This window comes from Haliotis rubra, unplaced genomic scaffold, assembly GCF_003918875.1.
Source record: "Haliotis rubra isolate DU_JTF1 unplaced genomic scaffold, ASM391887v1 Scf140, whole genome shotgun sequence".
Lineage (NCBI taxonomy): Eukaryota > Metazoa > Mollusca > Gastropoda > Lepetellida > Haliotidae > Haliotis > Haliotis rubra.
Window position 1 is genome coordinate 346,787 of NW_025765337.1, and position 24,096 is coordinate 370,882.

The window sequence follows — 24,096 nt, forward strand, 5'->3', positions numbered from 1 at the left end:
GTAGGTTGTATTCAGGATTATATTAATGTTCAACTGAATAATCAATCAACTGTGGATCAATAGCATCTGACAATCTACTTCAGCATCATATGAATGATCGTGAAGATCAACAGTTGGTTCAGGAGCTTACGATATAGTCGGACAATTACCATTTGGATTGGATCTGCTGTTAGATCATAAGCAGTCAATGGGAAAAGACAGTCACCACTGGGATCATATTAACTATCAATAAGATTGACAATTAACTTTAGGAAAGTATGAATGTTCCAACAGGTTATGACTAGAGAGTAATGGATAGGATAGGAGTATAAGGACAATCAATTTTGGGATTGTACAAATGTTTGAGGGGTCAACAGTCAATTCAAGAGCACGCTATAGGATTAGATGATCACTGGAGGGGTTTTTGAACCAACTGATCGGCAATTGGATCAAGAATGATTGACGGAAAAGGACATTAGCTTCAGGAACAATAACAGGGATCAAGAATTAATTCAGGAACAGTCAGCAGGAGGGGGCGTTTTCCAACATTCAGGCCTGGAACACTTAACAGCATCTGTTCATCTCTTCAGAAATCGGGTAGTCTGCAAGAATGGTCATTTTTCATTGAACAGAACACTTACGAACACCATATGTGTTCTAGTCGGATCCTTTGTCCATGCTTGAATTTACACTTTACTTAGCCTAGATGCTAGCGCCTAGAGGTGCCAAACTGGTGGAATCTCCCGCAAGTGTAAATCATCTCTGTATCTTAAGGCGATGTGTATGGTGTCTGTCCACAAACACTGCTCTTGTTGTTAGTGGGTGATGGGTAGGGACAAGGAATGACACCAGCACTTGCTCTCGCTATGTTTCAGTCTTCATGTAACAAGAAGTCTGTCATTTACATGTCAACAGCAGCCTTTCAGCGATCGCGGATCAGAGACACTGTCTTTGTCTCCTGCTACTTGAAAAACACATGTCAGTCACATACCAGTGTGCAAGGAAAGAAACAGTTCAGACGTTGGTTTAGGCCCAGCAGGTGACCTCAGTCTATCAACACAGGTAGGCTCCTCGGTGTGTCTTTCCTTGTATGTACTTAATAAACAATTGTTGAAGTGTTTACTTGGTGTGTTTATCTTAATTTGCATTTTGAGATTCATGTAAAGATGAGATTTCTGGTGGGATATGCCTTTTTGCCTCCAACTAGAATTCACGTCACTGTGTGGTCATTCTGCTTGCTTTTTGTGAAGTGTTGTTAGTGTATGGAGTTTTTCTATTTGCTATTGTCGACTTTCTTGCGTTATCAAGTTAGCTTAATAATAGTTGGTTCGAGGATGCAATTTACAGGGGAAGTGTCTTGAAGAATATCTATAAGGTTAACTCCTTCAGAGATGTAATTTAAAGGCAAGAGTGCAAACTTGTGCCTTACTGTAAATCTCCATCAACCCCTTCACTACAAGGTTAACCTTGGAAGTTACTACTGGAATAAACATGTGCCTTATTGTAAATGTCCATCAACCCCTTCACTACAAGGTTAACCTTGGAAGTTACTACTGGAATAAACATGTGCCTTATTGTAAATGTCCATCAACCCCTTCACTACAAGGTTAACCTTGGAAGTTACTACTGGAATAAACATGTGCCTTATTGTAAATGTCCATCAACCCCTTCACTACAAGGTTAACCTTGGAAGTTACTACTGGAATAAACATGTGCCTTATTGTAAATGTCCATCAACCCCTTCACTACTTATTTTGATGACTAAAGAGATTTACACGAAAGTTCAAATTTTACTTATTTTCTGAAAATAAAACCTTCAGCATAGTGATGTCAGCATCAAATAAGTGTGCAACCCTAACCTTGCACAGCAGGGGGTCAGGCGAGTGGGGAGGGAGTCATTTACCCAGCCTGCCTGAAATATGAAACACTGAATGAAACTTTTAACACACTCACAGGCTAGTTTCTATGGAAACGCACCTCCTCTGGCCACCTGACAGATACAGTGCAAAAATAAAATCTGGATTTGAAAAAGTGAAATATATTTTCAAAATGTATGTTTTGTAGACTGTCTGCATCTGTACTTCTTGCTGTGAGTCTTCACAAAATACTTCTTTATACTATGGCTTAATATCATCCTGAACCGAAAGGTCAAGTTTGGGATGTTTCATGGAATACTGCTTTCATTTGCATTGAAAGACAACTTTGACCAGGTTTAAACCCTGTCATTTAAGTCACTGTTGGATGTGGTAGTGCGGTAGCCTAGTGGTTAAAGTGTTCGCCCAGGATTCGATTCCCCACATGGGTACAATGTGTGAATCTCTTTTCTGGTGCTGAAAGCGATGTAAAATCATACTCACTCACTGTTGGCCATTGTGGGAATCACACAGTGATTTTGTGATGATATGTTATGTTGTTATCATTCGTTGAATTTTCTGTCTTGAGTTGACTATACAATTACAAAGGGCTGTATACCTCCAAACACTAGGTGTTTGTACTTGCGAATGCTGGACTCTGTCCTTCCATTTGGGGTTTGAACAAGGTGGATATTGTCCTCCTTGTGTATGTCTGACAGTCACACATTGTCTTGGAATCTGTCCCCACCATGGGATCCAAGCAGACCCTATGTCAGATTCCTTGGCAACAGAAAGAAGAGAATGCTCCATGCTTGTGTTGTGGCCTAATATCAATGGGTTGTATTTGTGTGAGGTGTAACATTGTAGGGAACTTGAAAGATACATGTTCTAAATTTTGTTTCTATGTAGCAGCAAGAGCAGTCAGTAGAAATGCAATTTACGAGAAAGAATGTCTGTTCCAAATATCAAATTTACTTGAAATCCATAAGTTCACAGAGTGACATCTTGAATCAACAAAACTGGAAGTTTCGATAAGAGTCTGGCAATATAGTCCCGATAATGCCTTTATGACTTTGATAGTTTTAATGACTTAACTAATGTCTGATTTGTGTATCAGTTGTTAATTAATTTACTGCATTGTGAGAGGTGATGACAATGTTTCTGTGTTCATGATCAGACTCCTACAGCAGTGGTACCTATTGTCACCAGTACTCCAGACTCCAAACGTGGCCGCGAACCATTGCTGCCGGTAGGTCAATGACCCCTTGCTTTTCTCCCTGCAGTAATTGACTCAGGGTTAATACTAGAAAATTTCAATTACTGGCTGGGTGAAAGATAATTTCATCAGAAACATGTACTCCAATTTTTAATGCAAAAGTATTTATGATTATATTTAAATCACGAAAACAGTTTCTGTTTTCTGAGCTTCGGCCATTCTGCATATTTCGCTGGAACTCACATGACCTTTCCACTTGTGATGTCATATCTGACTAAAGTCAGCCATATTGTCTAAGACTAACTGCTACATTAATACAAATCATATTTTGTCTGTCATTTTTGTAAATGGAACGAATGTGTATTGTGTTTCCTAGTGGTGCACGGTGTCATCGACCAAAGGAAAGAACCACCATTTCTTCTGTTTTCCAAGTGAAAAGACAAATTTAGACAGGGGAAATGTTCTGATCATTTTGAGTTGGATGCATATGAAAGTTACCCATTTAGCCTTGCACACATGGGATTTCAAAATCCAAAAGCTAGGATTTTTTAACATTGACTAAATCAAGTCTGATTATGATGAAATATACATTATCAAAATCAGTAAGAGGTTTCACCCTGGCTTGAAAATGTTTCACTATAATGTTGATTCGGATCACCAAATACTGCAGTTTACACAAATGATGAAGTACCTGAAGATCCTAATTTTTTTCAACAAATTAATTCCTTGCAACTGCAATTTTTGTAGCAAACAGTTTATATTTCTAAATGATCTAGCATCCATGTCAGAAATGTCCGGGGTTTCCGTATTAGGCGGAAATGTCAGTAAGTTTTTTTATGTGTGTATTTTATGTGTGCAATTTTACAAACTTTTTTAATGCCTTTACCCCTATGAAAATGGTTGTTGTTTTTTGTGGTAGTATTCCCCTTTAAATGCTTGTCTCCTCACTATGTTTGAAGGGTTAAAAAGTTATAGAGTATACTAATAGTATGCTTGACCTCTCACAATGTTTCAAGGGCTGGATAGTTATAGAGTATACCATGCTTGTCTTCTCACAATGTTTCAAGGGTTAGATAGTTATAGAGTATACCATGCTTGTCTTCTCACAGTGTTTCAAGGGTTAGATAGTTATAGAGTATACCATGCTTGTTTCCTCACAATGTTTCAAGGGCTGGATAGTTATAGAGTATACCATGCTTGTCTTCTCACAATGTTTCAAGGGTTAGATAGTTATAGAGTATACCATGCTTGTTTCCTCACAATGTTTCAAGGGTTGGATAGTTATAGAGTATACCATGCTTGTCTTCTCACTGTGTTTCAAGGGTTAGATAGTTATAGAGTATACCATGCTTGTCTTCTCTCACAGTGTTTCAAGGGTTAGATAGTTATAGAGTATACCATGCTTGTCTCCTCACAATGTTTCAAGGGTTAGATAGTTATAGAGTATACCATGCTTGTCTTCTCACAATGTTTCAAGGGTTAGATAGTTATAGAGTATACCATGCTTGTCTTCTCACAATGTTTCAAGGGTTAGATAGTTATAGAGTATACCATGCTTGTCTCCTCACAGTGTTTCAAGGGTTAGATAGTTATAGAGTATACCATGCTTGTCTTCTCACAATGTTTCAAGGGTTAGATAGTTATAGAGTATACCATGCTTGTCTCCTCACAGTGTTTGAAGGGTTAGATAGTTATAGAGTATACCATGCTTGTCTTCTCACAATGTTTCAAGGGTTAGATAGTTATAGAGTATACCATGCTTGTCTTCTCACAATGTTTCAAGGGTTAGATAGTTATAGAGTATACCATGCTTGTCTCCTCACAGTGTTTGAAGGGTTAGATAGTTATAGAGTATACCATGCTTGTCTTCTCACAATGTTTCAAAGGGTTAGATAGTTATAGAGTATACCATGCTTGTCTCCTCACAGTGTTTCAAGGGTTAGATAGTTATAGAGTATACCATGCTTGTCTTCTCACAATGTTTCAAGGGCTGGATAGTTATAGAGTATACCATGCTTGTCTTCTCACAATGTTTCAAGGGCTGGATAGTTATAGAGTATACCATGCTTGTCTTCTCACAATGTTTCAAGGGTTAGATAGTTATAGAGTATACCATGCTTGTCTCCTCACAATGTTTCAAGGGTTAGATAGTTATAGAGTATACCATGCTTGTCTTCTCACAATGTTTCAAGGGCTGGATAGTTATAGAGTATACCATGCTTGTCTTCTCACAGTGTTTGAAGGGTTAGATAGTTATAGAGTATACCATGCTTGTCTTCTCACAATGTTTCAAGGGTTAGGATAGTTATAGAGTATACCATGCTTGTCTTCTCACAATGTTTCAAGGGTTAGATAGTTAAAGAGTATGCCATGCTTGTCTCCTCACAATGTTTGAAGGGTTAGATAGTTATAGAGTATACCATGCTTGTCTTCACAGTGTTTCAAGGGTTAGATAGTTATAGAGTATACCATACTTGTTTCCTCACAGTGTTTCAAGGGTTAGATAGTTATAGAGTATACCATGCTTGTCTTCTCACAATGTTTGAAGGGTTAGATAGTTATAGAGTATACCATGCTTGTCTTCTCACAGTGTTTCAAGGGTTAGATAGTTATAGAGTATACCATACTTGTCTTCTCACAATGTTTGAAGGGTTAGATAGTTATAGAGTATACCATGCTTGTCTTCTCACAGTGTTTCAAGGGTTAGATAGTTATAGAGTATACCATACTTGTTTCCTCACAGTGTTTCAAGGGTTAGATAGTTATAGAGTATACCATGCTTGTCTTCTCACAATGTTTGAAGGGTTAGATAGTTATAGAGTATACCATGCTTGTCTTTCTCACAGTGTTTCAAGGGTTAGATAGTTATAGAGTATACCATACTTGTTTCCTCACAGTGTTTCAAGGGTTAGATAGTTATAGAGTATACCATGCTTGTCTTCTCACAATGTTTGAAGGGTTAGATAGTTATAGAGTATACCATGCTTGTCTTCTCACAGTGTTTCAAGGGTTAGATAGTTATAGAGTATACCATGCTTGTTTCCTCACAATGTTTCAAGGGCTGGATAGTTATAGAGTATACCATGCTTGTCTTCTCACAATGTTTCAAGGGTTAGATAGTTATAGAGTATACCATGCTTGTTTCCTCACAATGTTTCAAGGGTTGGATAGTTATAGAGTATACCATGCTTGTCTCCTCACTGTGTTTCAAGGGTTAGATAGTTATAGAGTATACCATGCTTGTCTTCTCACAGTGTTTCAAGGGTTAGATAGTTATAGAGTATACCATGCTTGTCTTCTCACAATGTTTCAAGGGCTGGATAGTTATAGAGTATACCATGCTTGTCTTCTCACAATGTTTCAAGGGTTAGATAGTTATAGAGTATACCATGCTTGTCTTCTCACAATGTTTCAAGGGTTAGATAGTTATAGAGTATACCATGCTTGTCTCCTCACAGTGTTTGAAGGGTTAGATAGTTATAGAGTATACCATGCTTGTCTTCTCACAATGTTTCAAGGGTTAGATAGTTATAGAGTATACCATGCTTGTCTCCTCACAGTGTTTGAAGGGTTAGATAGTTATAGAGTATACCATGCTTGTCTTCTCACAATGTTTCAAGGGTTAGATAGTTATAGAGTATACCATGCTTGTCTTCTCACAATGTTTCAAGGGTTAGATAGTTATAGAGTATACCATGCTTGTCTCCTCACAGTGTTTGAAGGGTTAGATAGTTATAGAGTATACCATGCTTGTCTTCTCACAATGTTTCAAGGGTTAGATAGTTATAGAGTATACCATGCTTGTCTCCTCACAGTGTTTCAAGGGTTAGATAGTTATAGAGTATACCATGCTTGTCTTCTCACAATGTTTCAAGGGCTGGATAGTTATAGAGTATACCATGCTTGTCTTCTCACAATGTTTCAAGGGCTGGATAGTTATAGAGTATACCATGCTTGTCTTCTCACAATGTTTCAAGGGTTAGATAGTTATAGAGTATACCATGCTTGTCTCCTCACAATGTTTCAAGGGTTAGATAGTTATAGAGTATACCATGCTTGTCTTCTCACAATGTTTCAAGGGCTGGATAGTTATAGAGTATACCATGCTTGTCTTCTCACAGTGTTTGAAGGGTTAGATAGTTATAGAGTATACCATGCTTGTCTTCTCACAATGTTTCAAGGGCTGGATAGTTATAGAGTATACCATGCTTGTCTTCTCACAATGTTTCAAGGGTTAGATAGTTATAGAGTATACCATGCTTGTCTCCTCACAATGTTTGAAGGGTTAGATAGTTATAGAGTATACCATGCTTGTCTTCTCACAGTGTTTCAAGGGTTAGATAGTTATAGAGTATACCATACTTGTTTCCTCACAGTGTTTCAAGGGTTAGATAGTTATAGAGTATACCATGCTTGTCTTCTCACAATGTTTCAAGGGTTAGATAGTTATAGAGTATACCATGCTTGTCTTCTCACAGTGTTTCAAGGGTTAGATAGTTATAGAGTATACCATACTTGTCTTCTCACAATGTTTGAAGGGTTAGATAGTTATAGAGTATACCATGCTTGTCTTCTCACAGTGTTTCAAGGGTTAGATAGTTATAGAGTATACCATACTTGTTTCCTCACAGTGTTTCAAGGGTTAGATAGTTATAGAGTATACCATGCTTGTCTTCTCACAATGTTTGAAGGGTTAGATAGTTATAGAGTATACCATGCTTGTCTTCTCACAGTGTTTCAAGGGTTAGATAGTTATAGAGTATACCATACTTGTTTCCTCACAGTGTTTCAAGGGTTAGATAGTTATAGAGTATACCATGCTTGTCTTCTCACAATGTTTGAAGGGTTAGATAGTTATAGAGTATACCATGCTTGTCTTCTCACAGTGTTTCAAGGGTTAGATAGTTATAGAGTATACCATACTTGTTTCCTCACAGTGTTTCAAGGGTTAGATAGTTATAGAGTATACCATGCTTGTCTTCTCACAGTGTTTCAAGGGTTAGATAGTTATAGAGTATACCATACTTGTTTCCTCACAGTGTTTCAAGGGTTAGATAGTTATAGAGTATACCATGCTTGTCTTCTCACAGTGTTTCAAGGGTTAGATAGTTATAGAGTATACCATGCTTGTTTCCCTCACAGTGTTTCAAGGGTTAGATAGTTATAGAGTATACCATGCTTGTCTTCTCACAATGTTTCAAGGGCTGGATAGTTATAGAGTATACCATGCTTGTCTTCTCACAATGTTTCAAAGGGTTAGATAGTTATAGAATTATACCATGCTTGTCTCCTCAAGAGTGTTTGAAGGGTTAGATAGTTATAGAGTATACCATGCTTGTCTTCTCACAATGTTTCAAGGGTTAGATAGTTATAGAGTATACCATGCTTGTCTCCTCACAGTGTTTGAAGGGTTAGATAGTTATAGAGTATACCATGCTTATCTTCTCACAATGTTTGAAGGGTTAGATAGTTATAGAGTATACCATGCTTGTCTCCTCACAATGTTTCAAGGGTTAGATAGTTATAGAGTATACCATACTTGTCTCCTCACAATGTTTCAAGGGTTAGATAGTTATAGAGTATACCATGCTTGTCTTCTCACAGTGTTTGAAGGGTTAGATAGTTATAGAGTATACCATGCTTGTCTTCTCACAATGTTTCAAGGGCTGGATAGTTATAGAGTATACCATGCTTGTCTTCTCACAATGTTTCAAGGGTTAGATAGTTATAGAGTATACCATGCTTGTCTTCTCACAATGTTTCAAGGGTTAGATAGTTATAGAGTATACCATGCTTGTCTTCTCACAATGTTTCAAGGGTTGGATAGTTATAGAGTATACCATGCTTGTCTCCTCACAGTGTTTGAAGGGTTAGATAGTTATAGAGTATACCATGCTTGTCTTCTCACAATGTTTCAAGGGTAAGATAGTTATAGAGTATACCATGCTTGTCTTCTCACAATGTTTCAAGGGTTAGATAGTTATAGAGTATACCATGCTTGTCTTCTCACAGTGTTTCAAGGGTTAGATAGTTATAGAGTATACCATACTTGTTTCCTCACAGTGTTTCAAGGGTTAGATAGTTATAGAGTATACCATGCTTGTCTTCTCACAATGTTTGAAGGGTTAGATAGTTATAGAGTATACCATGCTTGTCTTCTCACAGTGTTTCAAGGGTTAGATAGTTATAGAGTATACCATACTTGTTTCCTCACAGTGTTTCAAGGGTTAGATAGTTATAGAGTATACCATGCTTGTCTTCTCACAATGTTTGAAGGGTTAGATAGTTATAGAGTATACCATGCTTGTCTTCTCACAGTGTTTGAAGGGTTAGATAGTTATAGAGTATACCATGCTTGTCTTCTCACAGTGTTTCAAGGGTTAGATAGTTATAGAGTATACCATACTTGTTTCCTCACAGTGTTTCAAGGGTTAGATAGTTATAGAGTATACCATGCTTGTCTTCTCACAATGTTTGAAGGGTTAGATAGTTATAGAGTATACCATGCTTGTCTTCTCACAGTGTTTCAAGGGTTAGATAGTTATAGAGTATACCATACTTGTTTCCTCACAATGTTTCAAGGCTTAGATAGTTATAGAGTATACCATGCTTGTCTTCTCACAATGTTTGAAGGGTTAGATAGTTATAGAGTATACCATGCTTGTCTTCTCACAGTGTTTCAAGGGTTAGATAGTTATAGAGTATACCATACTTGTTTCCTCACAGTGTTTCAAAGGGTTAGATAGTTATAAGAGTATACCATGCTTGTCTTCTCACAGTGTTTCAAGGGTTAGATAGTTATAGAGTATACCATACTTGTTTCCTCCACAGTGTTTCAAGGGTTAGATAGTTATAGAGTATACCATGCTTGTCTTCTCACAGTGTTTCAAGGGTTAGATAGTTATAGAGTATACCATGCTTGTTTCCTCACAGTGTTTCAAAGGGTTAGATAGTTATAGAGTATACCATGCTTGTCTTCTCACAATGTTTCAAGGGCTGGATAGTTATAGAGTATACCATGCTTGTCTTCTCACAATGTTTCAAGGGTTAGATAGTTATAGAGTATACCATGCTTGTCTTCTCACAGTGTTTCAAGGGTTAGATAGTTATAGAGTATACCATGCTTGTCTCCTCACAGTGTTTGAAGGGTTAGATAGTTATAGAGTATACCATGCTTGTCTTCTCACAATGTTTGAAGGGTTAGATAGTTATAGAGTATACCATGCTTGTCTCCTCACAATGTTTCAAGGGTTAGATAGTTATAGAGTATACCATGCTTGTCTCCTCACAATGTTTCAAGGGTTAGATAGTTATAGAGTATACCATGCTTGTCTCCTCACTGTGTTTCAAGGGTTAGATAGTTAAAGAGTATACCATGCTTGTCTCCTCACTGTGTTTCAAGGGTTAAAAAGTTATAGAGTATACCATGCTTGTCTTCTCACAGTGTTTCAAGGGTTAGATAGTTATAGAGTATACCATGCTTGTCTTCTCACAATGTTTCAAGGGTTAGATAGTTATAGAGTATACCATGCTTGTCTTCTCACAATGTTTCAAGGGTTAGATAGTTATAGAGTATACCATACTTGTCTCCTCACAATGTTTCAAGGGTTAGATAGTTATAGAGTATACCATGCTTGTCTCCTCACTGTGTTTCAAGGGTTAGATAGTTAAAGAGTATACCATGCTTGTCTCCTCACTGTGTTTCAAGGGTTAAAAAGTTATAGAGTATACCATGCTTGTCTTCTCACAGTGTTTCAAGGGTTAGATAGTTATAGAGTATACCATGCTTGTCTTCTCACAATGTTTCAAGGGTTAGATAGTTATAGAGTATACCATGCTTGTCTTCTCACAATGTTTCAATGGTTAGATAGTTATAGAGTATACCATGCTTGTCTTCTCACAATGTTTGAAGGGTTAGATAGTTATAGAGTATACCATGCTTGTCTCCTCACAATGTTTGAAGGGTTAGATAGTTATAGAGTATACCATGCTTGTCTTTTCACAATGTTTCAAGGGTTAGATAGTTATAGAGTATACCATGCTTGTCTTCTCTCACAATGTTTCAAGGGTAAGATAGTTATAGAGTATACCATGCTTGTCTCCTTACAATGTTTCAAGGGTTAGATAGTTATAGAGTATACCATGCTTGTCTCCTCACTGTGTTTGAAGGGTTAAAAGTTATAGAGTATACCATGCTTGTCTTCTCACAGTGTTTCAAGGGTTAGGTAGTTATAGAGTATACCATGCTTGTCTTCTCACAATGTTTCAAGGGTTAGATAGTTATAGAGTACACCATGCTTGTCTCCTCACAATGTTTCAAGGGCTGGATAGTTATAGAGTATACCATGCTTGTCTCCTTACAATGTTTGAAGGGTTAGATAGTTATAGAGTATACCATGCTTGTCTTCTCACAATGTTTCAAGGGTAAGATAGTTATAGAGTACACCATGCTTGTCTCCTCACTGTGTTTCAAGGGTTAGATAGTTAAAGAGTATACCATGCTTGTCTCCTCACTGTGTTTGAAGGGTTAAAAAGTTATAGAGTATACCATGCTTGTCTTCTCACAATGTTTCAAGGGTTAGATAGTTATAGAGTACACCATGCTTGTCTCCTCACAATGTTTGAAGGGTTAGATAGTTATAGAGTATACCATGCTTGTCTTCTCACAATGTTTCAAGGGTAAGATAGTTATAGAGTACACCATGCTTGTCTCCTCACAATGTTTCAAGGGTTAGATAGTTATAGAGTATACCATGCTTGTCTTCTCACAATGTTTCAAGGGCTGGATAGTTATAGAGTATACCATGCTTGTCTTCTCTCACAGTGTTTGAAGGGTTAGATAGTTATAGAGTATACCATGCTTGTCTTCTCACAATGTTTCAAGGGCTGGATAGTTATAGAGAATATACCATGCTTGTCTTCTCACAATGTTTCAAGGGTTAGATAGTTATATAGAGTATACCATGCTTGTCTTCTCACAATGTTTCAAGGGTTAGATAGTTATAGAGTATACCATGCTTGTCTTCTCACAATGTTTCAAGGGTTGGATAGTTATAGAGTATACCATGCTTGTCTCCTCACAGTGTTTGAAGGGGTTAGATAGTTATAGAGTATACCATGCTTGTCTTCTCACAATGTTTCAAGGGTAAGATAGTTATAGAGTATACCATGCTTGTCTTCTCACAATGTTTCAAGGGTTAGATAGTTATAGAGTATACCATGCTTGTCTTCTCACAGTGTTTCAAGGGTTAGATAGTTGTAGAGTATACCATACTTGTTTCCTCACAGTGTTTCAAGGGTTAGATAGTTATAGAGTATACCATGCTTGTCTTCTCACAATGTTTGAAGGGTTAGATAGTTATAGAGTATACCATGCTTGTCTTCTCACAGTGTTTCAAGGGTTAGATAGTTATAGAGTATACCATACTTGTTTCCCTCCACAGTGTTTCAAGGGTTAGATAGTTATAGAGTATACCATGCTTGTCTTCTCACAATGTTTGAAGGGTTAGATAGTTATAGAGTATACCATGCTTGTCTTCTCACAGTGTTTGAAGGGTTAGATAGTTATAGAGTATACCATGCTTGTCTTCTCACAGTGTTTCAAGGGTTAGATAGTTATAGAGTATACCATACTTGTTTCCTCACAGTGTTTCAAGGGTTAGATAGTTATAGAGTATACCATGCTTGTCTCTCTCAATGTGTTTGAAGGGTTAGATAGTTATAGAGTATACCATGCTTGTCTTCTCACAGTGTTTCAAGGGTTAGATAGTTATAGAGTATACCATACTTGTTTCCTCACAGTGTTTCAAGGGTTAGATAGTTATAGAGTATACCATGCTTGTCTTCTCACAATGTTTGAAGGGTTAGATAGTTATAGAGTATACCATGCTTGTCTTCTCACAGTGTTTGAAGGGTTAGATAGTTATAGAGTATACCATACTTGTTTCCTCACAGTGTTTCAAGGTTAGATAGTTATAGAGTATACCATGCTTGTCTTCTCACAGTGTTTCAAGGGTTAGATAGTTATAGAGTAATACCATACTTGTTTCCTCACAGTGTTTCAAGGGTTAGATAGTTATAGAGTATACCATGCTTGTCTTCTCACAGTGTTTCAAGGGTTAGATAGTTATAGAGTATACCATGCTTGTTTCCTCACAGTGTTTCAAGGGTTAGATAGTTATAGAGTATATACCATGCTTGTCTTCTCACAATGTTTCAAGGGCTGGATAGTTATAGAGTATACCATGCTTGTCTTCTCACAATGTTTCAAGGGTTAGATAGTTATAGAGTATACCATGCTTGTCTTCTCACAGTGTTTGAAGGGTTAGATAGTTATAGAGTATACCATGCTTGTCTCCCTCACAGTGTTTGAAGGGTTAGATAGTTATAGAGTATACCATGCTTGTCTTCTCACAATGTTTGAAGGGTTAGATAGTTATAGAGTATACCATGCTTGTCTCCTCACAATGTTTCAAGGGTTAGATAGTTATAGAGTATACCATGCTTGTCTCCTCACAATGTTTCAAGGGTTAGATAGTTATAGAGTATACCATGCTTGTCTCCTCACTGTGTTTCAAGGGTTAGATAGTTAAAGAGTATACCATGCTTGTCTCCTCACTGTGTTTCAAGGGTTAAAAGTTATAGAGTATACCATGCTTGTCTTCTCACAGTGTTTCAAGGGTTAGATAGTTATAGAGTATACCATGCTTGTCTTCTCACAATGTTTCAAGGGTTAGATAGTTATAGAGTATACCATGCTTGTCTTCTCACAATGTTTCAAGGGTTAGAATAGTTATAGAGTATACCATACTTGTCTCCCTCACAATGTTTCAAGGGTTAGATAGTTATAGAGTATACCATGCTTGTCTCCTCACTGTGTTTCAAGGGTTAGATAGTTAAGAGTACACCATGCTTGTCTCCCTCACTGTGTTTCAAGGGTTAAAAAGTTATAGAGCATACCATGCTTGTCTTCTCCTGAGTGTTTCAAGGGTTAGATAGTTATAGAGTATACCATGCTTGTCTTCTCACAATGTTTCAAAGGGTTAGATAGTTATAGAGTATACCATGCTTGTCTTCTCTCACAATGTTTGAAGGGTTAGATAGTTATAGAGTATACCATGCTTGTCTTTTCACAATGTTTCAAGGGTTAGATAGTTATAGAGTATACCATGCTTGTCTCCTCACAATGTTTGAAGGGTTAGATAGTTATAGAGTATACCATGCTTGTCTTCTCACAATGTTTCAAGGGTTAGATAGTTATAGAGTATACCATGCTTGTCTTCTCACAATGTTTCAAGGGTAAGATAGTTATAGAGTATACCATGCTTGTCTCCTTACAATGTTTCAAGGGTTAGATAGTTATAGAGTATACCATGCTTGTCTCCTCACTGTGTTTGAAGGGTTAAAAAGTTATAGAGTATACCATGCTTGTCTTCTCACAGTGTTTCAAGGGTTAGGTAGTTATAGAGTATACCATGCTTGTCTTCTCACAATGTTTCAAGGGTTAGATAGTTATAGAGTACACCATGCTTGTCTCCTCACAATGTTTCAAGGGCTTGATAGTTATAGAGTATACCATGCTTGTCTCCTTACAATGTTTGAAGGGTTAGATAGTTATAGAGTATACCATGCTTGTCTTCTCACAATGTTTCAAGGGTAAGATAGTTATAGAGTATACCATACTTGTCTCCTCACAATGTTTCAAGGGTTAGATAGTTATAGAGTACACCATGCTTGTCTCCTCACTGTGTTTCAAGGGTTAGATAGTTAAAGAGTATACCATGCTTGTCTCCTCACTGTGTTTGAAGGGTTAAAAGTTATAGAGTATACCATGCTTGTCTTCTCACAATGTTTCAAGGGTAAGATAGTTATAGAGTACACCATGCTTGTCTCCTCACAATGTTTCAAGGGTTAGATAGTTATAGAGTATACCATGCTTGTCTTCTCACAATGTTTCAAGGGTAAGATAGTTATAGAGTATACCATACTTGTCTCCTCACAATGTTTCAAGGGTTAGATAGTTATAGAGTACACCATGCTTGTCTCCTCACTGTGTTTCAAGGGTTAGATAGTTAAAGAGTATACCATGCTTGTCTCCTCACTGTGTTTGAAGGGTTAAAAAGTTATAGAGTATACCATGCTTGTCTTCTCACAGTGTTTCAAGGGTTAGATAGTTATAGAGTATACCATACTTGTTTCCTCACAGTGTTTCAAGGGTTAGATAGTTATAGAGTATACCATGCTTGTCTTCTCACACAATGTTTGAAGGGTTAGATAGTTATAGAGTATACCATGCTTGTCTTCTCACAGTGTTTCAAGGGTTAGATAGTTATAGAGTATACCATACTTGTTTCCTCACAGTGTTTCAAGGGTTAGATAGTTATAGAGTATACCATGCTTGTCTTCTCACAATGTTTGAAGGGTTAGATAGTTATAGAGTATACCATGCTTGTCTTCTCACAGTGTTTGAAGGGTTAGATAGTTATAGAGTATACCATGCTTGTCTTCTCACAGTGTTTCAAGGGTTAGATAGTTATAGAGTATACCACTTGTTTCCTCACAGTGTTTCAAGGGTTAGATAGTTATAGAGTATACCATGCTTGTCTTCTCACAATGTTTGAAGGGTTAGATAGTTATAGAGTATACCATGCTTGTCTTCTCACAGTGTTTGAAGGGTTAGATAGTTATAGAGTATACCATACTTGTTTCCTCACAGTGTTTCAAGGGTTAGATAGTTATAGAGTATACCATGCTTGTCTTCTCACAGTGTTTCAAGGGTTAGATAGTTATAGAGTATACCATACTTGTTTCCTCACAGTGTTTCAAGGGTTAGATAGTTATAGAGTATACCATGCTTGTCTTCTCACAGTGTTTCAAGGGTTAGATAGTTATAGAGTATACCATGCTTGTTTCCTCACAGTGTTTGAAGGGTTAGATAGTTATAGAGTATACCATGCTTGTCTTCTCACAATGTTTCAAGGGCTGGATAGTTATAGAGTATACCATGCTTGTCTTCTCACAATGTTTCAAGGGTTAGATAGTTATAGAGTATACCATGCTTGTCTTCTCACAGTGTTTCAAGGGTTAGATAGTTATAGAGTATACCATGCTTGTCTCCTCACAGTGTTTGAAGGGTTAGATAGTTATAGAGTATACCATGCTTGTCTTCTCACAATGTTTGAAGGGTTAGATAGTTATAGAGTATACCATGCTTGTCTCCCTCACAATGTTTCAAGGGTTAGATAGTTATAGAGTATACCATGCTTGTCTCCTCACAATGTTTCAAGGGTTAGATAGTTATAGAGTATACCATGCTTGTCTCCTCACTGTGTTTCAAGGGTTAGATAGTTAAAGAGTATACCATGCTTGTCTCCTCACTGTGTTTCAAGGGTTAAAAAGTTATAGAGTATACCATGCTTGTCTTCTCACAGTGTTTCAAGGGTTAGATAGTTATAGAGTATACCATGCTTGTCTTCTCACAATGTTTCAAGGGTTAGATAGTTATAGAGTATACCATGCTTGTCTCCTCACAATGTTTGAAGGGTTAGATAGTTATAGAGTATACCATGCTTGTCTTCTCACAATGTTTCAAGGGTTAGATAGTTATAGAGTATACCATGCTTGTCTTCTCACAATGTTTCAAGGGTAAGATAGTTATAGAGTATACCATGCTTGTCTCCTTACAATGTTTCAAGGGTTAGATAGTTATAGAGTATACCATGCTTGTCTCCTCACTGTGTTTGAAGGGGTAAAAAGTTATAGAGTATACCATGCTTGTCTTCTCACAGTGTTTCAAGGGTTAGGTAGTTATAGAGTATACCATGCTTGTCTTCTCACAATGTTTCAAGGGTTAGATAGTTATAGAGTACACCATGCTTGTCTCCTCACAATGTTTGAAGGGCTGGATAGTTATAGAGTATACCATGCTTGTCTCCTTACAATGTTTGAAGGGTTAGATAGTTATAGAGTATACCATGCTTGTCTTCTCACAATGTTTCAAGGGTAAGATAGTTATAGAGTATACCATACTTGTCTCCTCACAATGTTTCAAGGGTTTAGATAGTTATAGAGTACACCATGCTTGTCTCCTCACTGTGTTTCAAGGGTTAGATAGTTAAAGAGTATACCATGCTTGTCTCCTCACTGTGTTTGAAGGGTTAAAAAGTTATAGAGTATACCATGCTTGTCTTCTCACAATGTTTCAAGGGGTAAGATAGTTATAGAGTACACCATGCTTGTCTCCTCACAATGTTTCAAGGGTTAGATAGTTATAGAGTATACCATGCTTGTCTTCTCACAATGTTTCAAGGGTAAGATAGTTATAGAGTATACCATACTTGTCTCCCTCACAATGTTTCAAGGTTAGATAGTTATAGAGTACACCATGCTTGTCTCCTCACTGTGTGTTTCAAGGGTTAGATAGTTAAAGAGTATACCATGCTTGTCTCCTCACTGTGTTTGAAGGGTTAAAAAGTTATAGAGTATACCATGCTTGTCTTCTCACAATGTTTCAAGGGGTAAGATAGTTATAGAGTACACCATGCTTGTCTCCCTCACAATGTTTCAAGGGCTGGATAGTTATAGAGTATACCATGCTTGTCTTCTCACAATGTTTCAAGGGTTAGATAGTTATAGAGTATACCATGCTTGTCTTCTCACAATGTTTCAAGGGTTAGATAGTTATAGAGTATACCATGCTTGTCTCCTCACTGTGTTTCAAGGGTTAGATAGTTAAAGAGTACACCATGCTTGTCTCCTCACTGTGTTTCAAGGGTTAAAAAGTTATAGAGTATACCATGCTTGTCTTCTCACAATGTTTGAAGGGTTAGATAGTTATAGAGTATACCATGCTTGTCTTCTCACAGTGTTTGAAGGGTTAGATAGTTATAGAGTATACCATACTTGTTTCCTCACAGTGTTTCAAGGGTTAGATAGTTATAGAGTATACCATGCTTGTCTTCTCACAGTGTTTCAAGGGTTAGATAGTTATAGAGTATACCATACTTGTTTCCTCACAGTGTTTCAAGGGTTAGATAGTTATAGAGTATACCATGCTTGTCTTCTCACAGTGTTTCAAGGGTTAGATAGTTATAGAGTATACCATGCTTGTTTCCTCACAGTGTTTCAAGGGTTAGATAGTTATAGAGTATACCATGCTTGTCTTCTCACAATGTTTCAAGGGCTGGATAGTTATAGAGTATACCATGCTTGTCTTCTCACAATGTTTCAAGGGTTAGATAGTTATAGAGTATACCATGCTTGTCTTCTCACAGTGTTTCAAGGGTTAGATAGTTATAGAGTATACCATGCTTGTCTCCTCACAGTGTTTGAAGGGTTAGATAGTTATAGAGTATACCATGCTTGTCTTCTCACAATGTTTGAAGGGTTAGATAGTTATAGAGTATACCATGCTTGTCTCCCTCACAATGTTTCAAGGGTTAGATAGTTATAGAGTATACCATGCTTGTCTCCTCACAATGTTTCAAGGGTTAGATAGTTATAGAGTATACCATGCTTGTCTCCTCACTGTGTTTCAAGGGTTAGATAGTTAAAGAGTATACCATGCTTGTCTCCTCACTGTGTTTCAAGGGTTAAAAAGTTATAGAGTATACCATGCTTGTCTTCTCACAGTGTTTCAAGGGTTAGATAGTTATAGAGTATACCATGCTTGTCTTCTCACAATGTTTCAAGGGTTAGATAGTTATAGAGTATACCATGCTTGTCTTCTCACAATGTTTCAAGGGTTAGATAGTTATAGAGTATACCATACTTGTCTCCTCACAATGTTTCAAGGGTTAGATAGTTATAGAGTATACCATGCTTGTCTCCTCACTGTGTTTCAAGGGTTAGATAGTTAAAGAGTACACCATGCTTGTCTCCTCACTGTGTTTCAAGGGTTAAAAAGTTATAGAGCATACCATGCTTGTCTTCTCACAGTGTTTCAAGGGTTAGATAGTTATAGAGTATACCATGCTTGTCTTCTCACAATGTTTCAAGGGTTAGATAGTTATAGAGTATACCATGCTTGTCTTCTCACAATGTTTCAAGGGTTAGATAGTTATAGAGTATACCATGCTTGTCTTCTCACAATGTTTCAAGGGTTAGATAGTTATAGAGTATACCATGCTTGTCTTCTCACAGTGTTTCAAGGGTTAGATAGTTATAGAGTATACCATGCTTGTTTCCTCACAGTGTTTCAAGGGGTTAGATGATAGTTATAGAGTATACCATGCTTGTCTTCTCACAATGTTTCAAGGGCTGGATAGTTATAGAGTATACCATGCTTGTCTTCTCACAATGTTTCAAGGGTTAGATAGTTATAGAGTATACCATGCTTGTCTTCTCACAATGTTTCAAGGGTTAGATAGTTATAGAGTATACCATGCTTGTCTCCTCACAGTGTTTGAAGGGTTAGATAGTTATAGAGTATACCATGCTTGTCTCCTCACATTGTTTGAAGGGTTAAATAGTTATAGAGTATACCATGCTTGTCTTCTCACAATGTTTCAAGGGTTAGATAGTTATAGAGTACACCATGCTTGTCTTCTCACAATGTTTCAAGGGTTAGATAGTTATAGAGTATACCATGCTTGTCTCCTCACTGTGTTTGAAGGGTTAGATAGTTATAGAGTATACCATGCTTGTCTTCTCACAATGTTTCAAGGGTTAGATAGTTATAGAGTACACCATGCCTGTCTTCTCACTGTGTTTCAAGGGTTAGATAGTTAAAGAGTATACCATGCTTGTCTCCTCACTGTGTTTGAAGGGTAAAAAGTTATAGAGTATACCATGCTTGTCTTCTCACAATGTTTCAAGGGTAAGATAGTTATAGAGTACACCATGCTTGTCTCCTCACAATGTTTCAAGGGTTAGATAGTTATAGAGTATACCATGCTTGTCTTCTCACAATGTTTCAAGGGTAAGATAGTTATAGAGTATACCATACTTGTCTCCTCACAATGTTTCAAGGGTTAGATAGTTATAGAGTACACCATGCTTGTCTCCTCACTGTGTTTCAAGGGTTAGATAGTTAAAGAGTATACCATGCTTGTCTCCCTCACTGTGTTTGAAGGGTTAAAAAAGTTATAGAGTATACCATGCTTGTCTCCTCACAGTGTTTCAAGGGTTAGATAGTTATAGAGTATACCATACTTTGTTTCCTCACAGTGTTTCAAGGGTTAGATAGTTATAGAGTATACCATGCTTGTCTTCTCACAATGTTTGAAGGGTTAGATAGTTATAGAGTATACCATGCTTGTCTCTCTCACAGTGTTTCAAGGGTTAGATAGTTATAGAGTATACCATACTTGTTTCCTCACAGTGTTTCAAAGGGTTAGATAGTTATAGAGTATACCATGCTTGTCTTCTCACAATGTTTGAAGGGTTAGATAGTTATAGAGTATACCATGCTTGTCTTCTCACAGTGTTTGAAGGGTTAGATAGTTATAGAGTATACCATGCTTGTCTTCTCACAGTGTTTCAAGGGTTAGATAGTTATAGAGCATACCACACTTGTTTCCCTCACAGTGTTTCAAGGGTTAGATAGTTATAGAGTATACCATGCTTGTCTTCTCACAATGTTTGAAGGGTTAGATAGTTATAGAGTATACCATGCTTGTCTTCTCACAGTGTTTGAAGGGTTAGATAGTTATAGAGTATACCATACTTGTTTCCTCACAGTGTTTCAAGGGTTAGATAGTTATAGAGTATACCATGCTTGTCTTCTCACAGTGTTTCAAGGTTTAGATAGTTATAGAGTATACCATACTTGTTTCCTCACAGTGTTTCAAGGGTTAGATAGTTATAGAGTATACCATGCTTGTCTTCTCACAGTGTTTCAAGGGTTAGATAGTTATAGAGTATACCATGCTTGTTTCCTCACAGTGTTTCAAGGGTTAGATAGTTATAGAGTATACCATGCTTGTCTTCTCACAATGTTTCAAGGGCTGGATAGTTATAGAGTATACCATGCTTGTCTTCTCACAATGTTTCAAGGGTTAGATAGTTATAGAGTATACCATGCTTGTCTTCTCACAGTGTTTCAAGGGTTAGATAGTTATAGAGTATACCATGCTTGTCTCCTCACAGTGTTTGAAGGGGTTAGATAGTTATAGAGTATACCATGCTTGTCTTCTCACAATGTTTGAAGGGTTAGATAGTTATAGAGTATACCATGCTTGTCTCCTCACAATGTTTCAAGGGTTAGATAGTTATAGAGTATACCATGCTTGTCTCCTCACAATGTTTCAAGGGTTAGATAGTTATAGAGTATACCATGCTTGTCTCCTCACTGTGTTTCAAGGGTTAGATAGTTAAAGAGTATACCATGCTTGTCTCCTCACTGTGTTTCAAGGGTTAAAAGTTATAGAGTATACCATGCTTGTCTTCTCACAGTGTTTCATGGGTTAGATAGTTATAGAGCATACCATGCTTGTCTTCTCACAATGTTTCAAGGGTTAGATAGTTATAGAGTATACCATGCTTGTCTCCTCACAATGTTTGAAGGGTTAGATAGTTATAGAGTATACCATGCTTGTCTTCTCACAATGTTTCAAGGGTTAGATAGTTATAGAGTATACCATGCTTGTCTTCTCACAATGTTTCAAGGGTAAGATAGTTATAGAGTATACCATGCTTGTCTCCCTACAATGTTTCAAGGGTTAGATAGTTATAGAGTATACCATGCTTGTCTCCCTCACTGTGTTTGAAGGGGTAAAAAAGTTATAGAGTATACCATGCTTGTCTTCTCACAGTGTTTCAAGGGTTAGGTAGTTATAGAGTATACCATGCTTGTCTTCTCACAATGTTTCAAGGGTTAGATAGTTATAGAGTACACCATGCTTGTCTCCTCACAATGTTTCAAGGGCTGGATAGTTATAGAGTATACCATGCTTGTCTCCTCACAATGTTTGAAGGGTTAGATAGTTATAGAGTATACCATGCTTGTCTTCTCACAATGTTTCAAGGGTAAGATAGTTATAGAGTATACCATACTTGTCTCCCTCACAATGTTTCAAGGGTTAGATAGTTATAGAGTACACCATGCTTGTCTCCTCACTGTGTTTCAAGGGTTAGATAGTTAAAGAGTATACCATGCTTGTCTCCCTCACTGTGTTTGAAGGGTTAAAAAGTTATAGAGTATACCATGCTTGTCTTCTCACAATGTTTCAAGGGTAAGATAGTTATAGAGTACACCATGCTTGTCTCCTCACAATGTTTCAAGGGTTAGATAGTTATAGAGTATACCATGCTTGTCTTCTCACAATGTTTCAAGGGTAAGATAGTTATAGAGTATACCATACTTGTCTCCTCACAATGTTTCAAGGGTTAGATAGTTATAGAGTACACCATGCTTGTCTCCTCACTGTGTTTCAAGGGTTAGATAGTTAAAGAGTATACCATGCTTGTCTCCTCACTGTGTTTGAAGGGTTAAAAAGTTATAGAGTATACCATGCTTGTCTTCTCACAATGTTTCAAGGGTAAGATAGTTATAGAGTACACCATGCTTGTCTCCTCACAATGTTTCAAGGGCTGGATAGTTATAGAGTATACCATGCTTGTCTTCTCACAATGTTTCAAGGGTTAGATAGTTATAGAGTATACCATGCTTGTCTTCTCACAATGTTTCAAGGGTTAGATAGTTATAGAGTATACCATGCTTGTCTCCTCACTGTGTTTGAAGGGTTAGATAGTTACAGAGTATACCATGCTTGTCTTCTCACAATGTTTCAAGGGTTAGATAGTTATAGAGTATACCATGCTTGTCTTCTCACAGTGTTTGAAGGGTTAGATAGTTATAGAGTACACCATGCTTGTCTTCTCACAATGTTTCAAGGGTTAGATAGTTATAGAGTATACCATGCTTGTCTCCTCACAGTGTTTGAAGGGTTAAATAGTTATAGAGTATACCATACTTGTCTCCTCACAATGTTTCAAGGGTTAGATAGTTATAGAGTATACCATGCTTGTCTCCTCACTGTGTTTCAAGGGTTAGATAGTTAAAGAGTATACCATGCTTGTCTCCTCACTGTGTTTCAAGGGTTAAAAAGTTATAGAGTATACCATGCTTGTCTTCTCACAATGTTTGAAGGGTTAGATAGTTATAGAGTATACCATGCTTGTCTTCTCACAGTGTTTGAAGGGTTAGATAGTTATAGAGTATACCATACTTGTTTCCTCACAGTGTTTCAAGGGTTAGATAGTTATAGAGTATACCATGCTTGTCTTCTCACAGTGTTTCAAGGGTTAGATAGTTATAGAGTATACCATACTTGTTTCCTCACAGTGTTTCAAGGGTTAGATAGTTATAGAGTATACCATGCTTGTCTTCTCACAGTGTTTCAAGGGTTAGATAGTTATAGAGTATATACCATGCTTGTTTCCTCACAGTGTTTCAAGGGTTAGATAGTTATAGAGTATACCATGCTTGTCTTCTCACAATGTTTCAAGGGCTGGATAGTTATAGAGTATACCATGCTTGTCTTCTCACAATGTTTCAAGGGTTAGATAGTTATAGAGTATACCATGCTTGTCTTCTCACAGTGTTTCAAGGGTTAGATAGTTATAGAGTATACCATGCTTGTCTCCTCACAGTGTTTGAAGGGTTAGATAGTTATAGAGTATACCATGCTTGTCTTCTCACAATGTTTGAAGGGTTAGATAGTTATAGAGTATACCATGCTTGTCTCCTCACAATGTTTCAAGGGTTAGATAGTTATAGAGTATACCATGCTTGTCTCCTCACAATGTTTCAAGGGTTAGATAGTTATAGAGTATACCATGCTTGTCTCCTCACTGTGTTTCAAGGGTTAGATAGTTAAAGAGTATACCATGCTTGTCTCCTCACTGTGTTTCAAGGGTTAAAAAGTTATAGAGTATACCATGCTTGTCTTCTCACAGTGTTTCAAGGGTTAGATAGTTATAGAGTATACCATGCTTGTCTTCTCACAATGTTTCAAGGGTTAGATAGTTATAGAGTATACCATGCTTGTCTTCTCACAATGTTTCAAGGGTTAGATAGTTATAGAGTATACCATACTTGTCTCCTCA

At 37.2% G+C, this 24,096-nt stretch overlaps 1 protein-coding gene across 1 annotated transcript in view; it reads left to right on the forward strand.

Moving 5' to 3' along the window:
* LOC124268872 overlaps positions 1-24,096 on the forward strand; it is a 155,022-nt gene that overhangs the window by 115,311 nt on the left and 15,615 nt on the right. The window contains exon 15 of the mRNA XM_046703899.1: positions 3,010-3,081. Within this exon, the coding sequence (XP_046559855.1) occupies positions 3,010-3,081 (72 nt within the window). The remainder of the gene's footprint in view (positions 1-3,009; positions 3,082-24,096) is intronic.